Below are 7,976 nucleotides of genomic sequence, written 5' to 3'. Positions count from 1 at the left end.
GAATCATAGAATATCAGGGTTGGAAGGGACCTCAGGAGGTCATCTAGTCCAACCCCCTGCTCAAAGCAGGACCAATCCCCAATTTTTGCCCCAGATCCCTAAATGGCCCCTCAAGGATTGAACTCACAACCCTGGGTTTAGCAGGCCAATACTCAAACCACTGAGCTATCCCTCCCCCCCAGCCACCATCTCAGGTCAGCGCTGTCTGGAACCTGCATCCCCAAGCCCCCTCCCACACTCTGAACCCCTCAGCCGCAGCCCAGAGGCCCCTCCTGCACCCCAAACCCCTCAGCCCCGGCCCTGCCCCAGAGCCCCGCACCAGCCTGGTGAAAAAGGAGCCAGTGAGTGAGGTGAAGAGGGAGTGACAGAGGGAGGGGGATGGAGTGAGGGGGCGGCCACAGCCTCCGACAAGGGGCGGGGCATGGGGCCGGAAGGACAGGCCACGCGGCGCCACAGGGCTCGTAAGGGCCGCCCAGCTCCCGAGCTGTTCCTTCTGGAGCCAATCCCCACCAGACACTCCGTCCCAACAGCCAACCCCAGCTCTCCCCGCCGCCGCTCTTGGCCACGTGGCCCGCGGCCTGTTTCATGCTGTCTCTAATTCCGAACCCGCCATTGATTTTTAAAATTTCACCAGTCACGAGGCGGCAGGTGTGTGCCGCGCGGGGCAGTCCAAAAGAAGCAGCGGACACCGTGGCCAATCAGCGGGTAGGGCGGGGCAGGCGGGGCGCACCTGGCCGGAATCGCTCGGTGATTGGCGGCTGGTTCGACGAGGCGAAGCCAATGAGGAGCGGGGACAAGCTGGGCGAACCTGGTAGGGGCGGGGCGGGGCGGGGCGGGAGCTGCTACGCCAACTGCGTATGGGGTTGCGAGGGGGTGGGGCCTTCGCCGGCACCTGTGTCCACCCGTCCGGCGCCTTCCGCTGCTGACCCCGGCTGGCGGCTCCCCAGCGCCCATGGAGCCTGTGCGGGTGCCCGACGCCGACGCCTTCCGGGCCTTCCAGGCTCAGTGCGAGGCGGAGCGCGGCTGGCAGAGCAGGTACAGCCGGGAGGGCGTCGGGGTGTGGGTGCAGCCGCCCCCGCCCGCCGGCCCCGCCGTGCACACTGTCAAGGTGAGCCGGGGGAGGCAGGAGGCCAGGCCAGGGCAGGGGACGCGGGGTGTGGGGGGCTGGGAGGGGGCAGGAGCCTGGCGGCCGCCTTGCACTCCTGGAGCTCCCCTGGGAGCGGCGCTCGCTGTGCGGTCTGCTGGTTGGCCTCACGCCCAGATGTGGCACGGCAGGCAGCTCCACCCACCGAGAGTTTGACTATTTATAGTCCTGACTCCTCCCTATCGCAAACTGAGGTCCACTGTACTCTGGGCCTGGACCCTAAAGCGGGGCGTCAGGGATCTTGTCACCTGGAGACAGAAACTGGGCACCAGAGGCGTTGCTGGGCTCCTGCCTGGGAAGGTGCTTGCCAGTGCCTGTGCCAGTTACTAGAGTAACTGATTAACTCTAAAATATGGTGGTAGAGCCCCATCTGTGCTAATTGTCACCATCTCTTATGGGCTTTGATGTCCCTTTTTCTTGGTATGCAATTCATGTGACCCTCGTCTTTGCCTTGTGACACATCTGCGACCCAGAGGCACTTGTCACTCCAGTGTCTGGGTGCCAGGAGTCTGATGTGAACGTCCCAAGAAAGTGATCAGTGAGTGGGATTAATTATTCTTCATATCCAGTAGTCTGCCCTGGTGATAACCTTCCCCACAGGAGTCTTCTCCGCCCATGTGGTATAGAACTACATAGTGAGTGGTGATGGAGTTGCACCAGCCTTGAGAGTGCAGTCTGAGTAATGCTTTCTCTGTAAATCATTGACTCATAATGACAAACACCACTGTAAGTGGGTGAAGCTTGGTAGAGGGTGATGGGATTAGAAGTAGAGGTGCAGCTTCTCTGAACCAGTAACAGGAAAGCCATTCTTTCTGGGATCTCCCAGACCTGCTATCTCCCCCATGAATTCTGGTCAACCACAAGCCACTGAGTGGGCCTACTGTGCATCTCCACGCTGGAGTCATCTGTGTAAGATTGGACACCTCCACTTTCTGCCTGCTTGCTTCTATCTGGAGATTGGAACGTAGTGTCCAGCTCTGACTTGCTCTGCTCACATACTTCCCTTCTCCATTCTTCTGCACCAACAAGTGTGGTAGTATCTTACCTATGGAAGCCTGTGCCATCTGCTTCTTGTTCATGATTCTGGTTGCTCTGTGGACTGGGGTTTGTCTAGTTATGGGATAGAGCTTTTAACAGTGATCCGTTTACATTTCTGTTTCTGCTGAATGACTCAAGGGCAATAAATATTGTTATTTTGGAATGGATTCTCTGTCCTGATCCCTGTTTTTTATCTTAAGTGAGTTGCTTCCCTCTCTGTTCATCATTTACCCTCACAGTGGGTTGATATTTGCAAAGTGTTTTGAGTGGAGGGTTTCAGTGTTTAGTAAAGGGGTGGTGTTTGCCTGGCTGACACACTCCCTCACAAGTGGGGGCCCAGCTGAGGATGAGGAGCTCTTCCCTACACATGGACCAAGTCAGCTGCTCCAATTGGGAGGACAGGGGTGGGGGCGGGGTGGGTGCAACCAGCCAGTGTCCTGACTGTGGTCCTGCTCCTGCTTGCAGTGCCGCATTGACATTCAAGATGTGCCAGCAGAGACGGTATATGATGTGCTGCATGACATTGAGTATCGCAGGAAGTGGGACATGAACGTCATTGACACACACGACATTGCCCGTCTTGCCGCCAATGCTGATGTGGGCTACTATGCCTGTGAGTGATGGCTTGGGGGCTGCTCTGATTGGCTGAGTGCGGCAGTAGGTGTGATCAACCCCAGAGAATTGAAATCCTGAGTTAAACAAGTGGAGGGCCCATCCAATTTCCTTGAGTAGGAAGGAGCAAAGACTGAGCCCATTCTGTATGCCCCGAATAGATACCATCTGGTCAGCAGTAGGGCAAGCTTCCCACACACCAACATGCCTCAGCCCAAGCTGGACTTTCTAATAGGAGAGGGGAGTTCAGTCCCCTGGGTTCATTTCATCCTTAGCAGCCTCAATAGAGATTCCAACAGAAGGGTCAGCTGGGCTCTTAGGAGATGAGGGGAGGCATTGGTGGCAGGATACAGAGAGATCACTAACCTCATCTGAGGGGCAAGTGCAGGCAAGGTAGAAACCCCTTAGTGTGGCTGCACTTCCTGCAACTCTTATCACTGGGTGAGTTGAAGTGACTTTGCTTCCTTCTTGGCTAGGGAAGTGTCCAAAGCCCTTAAAGAACAGAGATGTGGTGACACTGCGATCCTGGCAGGTTGTGGATAAATCTTACATGATCATCAACTTCTCTGTCAAACATGCGGTGAGTTGGGGGCGGGAAGAGTTTAATTACATGGACCCATGCTCTCCTGGGAATCTCAATAGTGCCTGCTTAGATGCCTCCTTGATGAATGACTCCGCCCCACAGCTACAGTCATGAGCTGGGTGGAGTTTGTCTGCGTTAAGGATGCTCTGTTGAGCAGAATGTGACTCTGGCTCTCATTAACCTGAGCTGCATTTATTTATCTGCCACCCCTCACTGATGCCTTAGAGCGTATGTAGCTAGTCCCTGTGTCCCTTTGGGTGTGCGGGGACCTTTTATTATTGTGGGATATGAATTCACAGCTAACTCTTTACAGACCAGGCACCGTGTCTGAGCCTCTAGATTAGTCCCATTGCCCTGTGTGTATAGCACCAGATCTTGGAAAGAGTTCAGGAAAGGTGACAGGGTCTGAGTGTCTGATTTCACCATACAGCAATATCCTCCCCGAAAGGACCTGGTAAGGACTGTTTCTATCTTGGCGGGATACTTGGTACAGTCGACTGGATCAAACAGCTGCACCTTGACTTACCTGGCTCAGGTGGACCCCAAAGGTAAGTCTGGGTCTGTATCCCTTGTGGGTGTGCAAGGGGATGAGGCAACTTCAGGTCTAGGTGAACAGAAATTCTACTCCCTTATATAGGACGTAAATTGCATTGCTTTCTTTCCACACACTTCCCTCCTAGGTATCCATCTAGGATCACTTTGCAACTTGCCATGGAGACGATCTTGCAGCTTGGCAATTGTACCCTGGTGAGGGGCTGAAGCATTGCGTGCGGTTGCATCCTGGCACAAATGCAGCATTTTTCTGCCATGGCTCGCTAATAATTCTGTTTCTCCACCTTTCTTTCTTATGCATTAGGGAAACTGCCAAAGTGGGTTGTGAATAAAGCTTCCCAGTACCTGGCACCAAGGGTGAGTGAAGGCACTCCTGTGTAGTGGGTAATAAGGATCAACCATCGTTCATGGTTAGAGGAAAGGGCTGGCAGTTAGTGGAGATCTACTAACTTGTCCTTAGACTTTCCAGCCCCTCTAACTTCCTAGTACAGGGCTGAGCAGTAGAAAGAATGGGGCATACTAGCTATCCTTGGATTTGATACTAGAATGTGCTGGCCTGGTTAGTCCAACATCTGACAATGACTGACCTCTGATACATCAGAGAGGTGAAAAACCTGTGCACAGTGCTTTGTCTTGGGGTCCCCAGCTTCTGACCAGCGGACTCTGCATTCTGAGGTTTGGCATCCTCTGAGCTCTTGGAGTAGTGGGGAAGGCACAGGTCAGGATTGCAGGGCATAACTGTGGGGGAACCTATTTGGCGTGAGGTGTAGTTGAGACACAAAATTGCAGCATGGGTCAGCATCCTGGGTTCTGTCCCCAGATCTGTCACTGGACTTGACCAAGGTGTCACAGTGACTTTTTGGCTCAGCCTCCATTTCCCCATCTGTAAAATGGGGATAATAGTTCTCTGCCTTCTAGAGGAGAAGCAGCTGAAACACGAGATCCTTAGATCTATTGAAGATGCTGATTGCTTATCCAAATGAATGGAAAATGCTCCTGTATGGAACTTTACAGTATTAGTCTGTCCATCCATGCACTCAGGTCTCCCCCCCTCGCCCCACCTGTCTCTGCTAACTGCATAGCACCCACCCTTTCCCAAGCATTAAGTACATAAGAAAATGCAGGGGGTCTGGTAGTGGTCAGATTCTAGGCTGCTTCCATTTTCTTGGTCCCCTTTTCTGCTTTTGTCAGATGCTGAAGAAGATGCATAAGGCCTGCTTGAAATACCCCTCCTGGAAACAGCAGCACAATGTCAGTGTGAAGCCCTGGCTGTACCCTGAGCAGAACAAGCTCCCCACCATGATGCTGTCAGACCTGGCACTCCAGCATGCTGCCTCTCTGGAGAACATTGACGAGAGCAGCCTGTCGGAGGTGAAGGATGAGAGGGGAGACCACAGTGGCTCTGAGAACTGATGCTGCTTGGCTCTTTTCCAGGAGCAACACTGCACTAGACTGTTTTTGGACTCTTCCTGACAGTTTTACATTAAAGGGGGGAAATGTATTTTTATGCCCAGGGTTTGTAGTTCTTCCTATCGTGACCCAAGAGACCATGTTTAGGCCTCAGGCACAGAGGGGTGTCTGTGGACAGTGACTGAGTGGGGAGCTTACAGTGCCTGGGGCCCATTGTGCTGACACAGCTATCGCAGTGAGCAGGGTAAATCTTGAGAAATTATCAGACATCTGATCGGATGGTATGAATTGCTTCTGCTTGATGATCCTTTCTGTCCTTTGACCAAGATCTGTTGCTTCATACGAAGGTAAAGATATCCATAATGCATCTGGCCAACTGTGCTGTGCTGCCTCTTGGTGGGACTTGGTCCCTGAAGTGCTCATGCTGCCCCAGTCTGAGAGTTTTTGCCTGTGTATTCTGAGAGCCATTAAGAACTGGACAGCATTAGACCAAGTACCCTCCTACAGAAACGGGCAGCAGGAGTGAGTTTGGGGTGGACAGACATGCCTACTTCCTGGGGCACTTCTGGGGAGAGAGGATAAATGTGTTTGCCTGTTCAGAGTTCATGTGATGCTACCTGTCAGAGCTGAGGAATTCATCTCCAGTGCAGGAGGGAGGCGTGTGCCCCAGAAAGGCCTTGAAGACTGACCCAAGTTTATTGCTGCTGTAACTTGGGATGTCACCCTGTTGCCCCAAGGCTGAACTTGACCCTAGCAAAGCAGGCTTGTATTGAATGGGGTGATGTGATAGGTAACTGCAGCAGTGAAGCTGGAAAGGGATAGATGCAAATAAGCCTCAGGGAAGCAGGTTGGCTTTGTTGTCAAGGTGACAGGAAATGGTGGTGAGAACTGGGCTGCCAAATGATTAAAAAAATTTACGATTAATCATGAGATTAAAAAGTCTTGATTAATGGCAGTTTTAATCCCACTGTTAATATAATACCACTTATTTAAATATTTTTGCTAGTATTTTTGGTTTGGTGTGTAGTGGGGGAGTGCAGTCTCTTTAAGCATAGCACTCAGGAGCTTGAACACTTTTCAGCCAGCAGCAGCTATTGTCAGCAGAACTCACTCCTGAGCCACCAGCAGCAGCAGACAGGCTCCCCCGTTCTCTGGCCCCAGCTCAGCAGTGACCAGCTACATGGGCAAGGGGAGGGGGATACCCCAACATCAGCCTCCCCACCCCCACTCTGCACAGGAGGCTGGCTCCCAGTCAAGAGCAGCTTGGCCAGGGGCAGCTCCATGGGGTGGAGAGGTGGGAGCTGCAGTGGAGGAGGACAGCAGGAGATGGGGCACCCCTGCCCCAGAGGCATGCAGCAGCACCCCCTGAGCATGGTGCCTTGGGCAATAGCCCCCCTTGTCCAGCTGGTGGCTCCCTACCTGGCCACCACTGAGTCCCAGCTGCAGAGGTCTGCAATTAATGCTCATTAAAAAGTGTTAATTTTTGAGTTAATCACATGCATTAACTGAGATTAATTGACAGTTCTAGTAAGAACATAAGTGGCCATACTGGTCAGACCGGAATCCGTTTAGCCCAGTATCCTGTCTTTTGACAATGGCTGGTTCCAGGTGCTTCAGAGGGAGTGAACAGAACAGGGCAACTTATTGAGTGATCCATCCCCTGTGGTCTAGTACCACCTTCTACCTGTCAGAGGTTTAGGGACACCTAGAGCATGGTAAGGTTGACTGAGTCCTGGAGCTGAGAGGTGTAAAATGGATGGAGCTAGTGCTGCGCTTGAGGGTCCTGCTCTTAACAAGTAGGATGAATGTTCAGGTTGAATGTTCAGTGAGAATTTTTAGAGTTTATCTCTGGGTTTGTGTTTGTAGTCATCTGTGTGCAGGTAAGTTAGGGACAGCCGATGGGCCTCTGGCCATAGGCCTCTCAGTGATACTGATTGGAGTCTCTGTTAAAAGACCCTGTGCAAATACACTTGCCTGTGATGAGAGCATTGCTCAACCCTGCCAGGCCTATTTGCTCACTGCACTCTCCATTCTGCAACATATGGTCGGTGTTGGCTCTGAGAGGCTGGGTGTGGAACTGTTCATTGAACTTTCCCCCAGGATGTTTGCCCTTCTCAAGTAGGTGACACTACTAAAGCTAGAGATATACTAATCTTGCAGGCAGTTGTTGGATTTGTGGGGTGTGAGATTGGCTTGTCATGATAACAGACTGTTCCTTCTCCAAGCCAGTGGAACTGTGTCCATGAGTGCGCTATAAAGGCAAATCAGTTGAAGGAAAGGGCATTGGCCCTGTGCAATACTTTAAACTCTGTGTGCTGTGGAAATGCCTTGGGTTCCTTGTCCCTAGGGTGCTATTCCTATTGGCAGCAGTTGGCCTGTAGCAGTGAGGCTGCCAGCTCATGTTAGGTTTTGATAGAAGATTGTTACTGAGAACAAGTCATTGTGTTAGTTCTGTCCTCCGTTTTCACCTCCTTATTCCCTGGGCTGAGTCCAAAGTACTGGGGGTGGGGAGAAGAGTGGCTAACCCTGGCCTGTGGTGCAAAAGCTGGGCCTAGAGCTGCTCTTGTCCTGCAGTTTGACCCTTTTGAAGAGACAGTTCCAGTGTTGCTAACAGCAGTGGTTACTAGAACTTCCAGG

The 7,976-nt window shown here is 52.3% G+C and overlaps 1 protein-coding gene across 1 annotated transcript; it reads left to right on the top strand.

Moving 5' to 3' along the window:
- Nucleotides 1-919: 919 nt before the first annotated feature.
- Nucleotides 920-6,263, top strand: LOC125642373 (START domain-containing protein 10). Its single transcript, XM_048863611.2, has 6 exons — nt 920-1,108; nt 2,648-2,795; nt 3,271-3,374; nt 3,808-3,925; nt 4,234-4,286; nt 5,121-6,263. The coding sequence occupies exons 1-6, from the start codon at nt 953-955 to the stop codon at nt 5,340-5,342; spliced, it is 801 nt and encodes a 266-aa protein (XP_048719568.2). The 5' UTR covers nt 920-952; the 3' UTR covers nt 5,343-6,263.
- Nucleotides 6,264-7,976: the final 1,713 nt, after the last annotated feature.

Source organism: Caretta caretta, chromosome 9, assembly GCF_965140235.1.
Source record: "Caretta caretta isolate rCarCar2 chromosome 9, rCarCar1.hap1, whole genome shotgun sequence".
Lineage (NCBI taxonomy): Eukaryota > Metazoa > Chordata > Testudines > Cheloniidae > Caretta > Caretta caretta.
Note: the sequence above shows the minus strand (reverse complement) of the source record. Positions and strands in the feature narration are given on the sequence as shown.

Coding starts and splice junctions, on each gene's coding strand:
- LOC125642373 (XM_048863611.2), top strand. CDS start 953: ATGGAGCCTGTGCGGGTGCCCGACGCCGACGCCTTCCGGGCCTTCCAG. Junction 3,375..3,807: donor ACTTCTCTGTCAAACATGCG/GTGAGTTGGGGG, acceptor TTCACCATACAG/CAATATCCTCCCCGAAAGGA. Junction 4,287..5,120: donor CCCAGTACCTGGCACCAAGG/GTGAGTGAAGGC, acceptor TGCTTTTGTCAG/ATGCTGAAGAAGATGCATAA.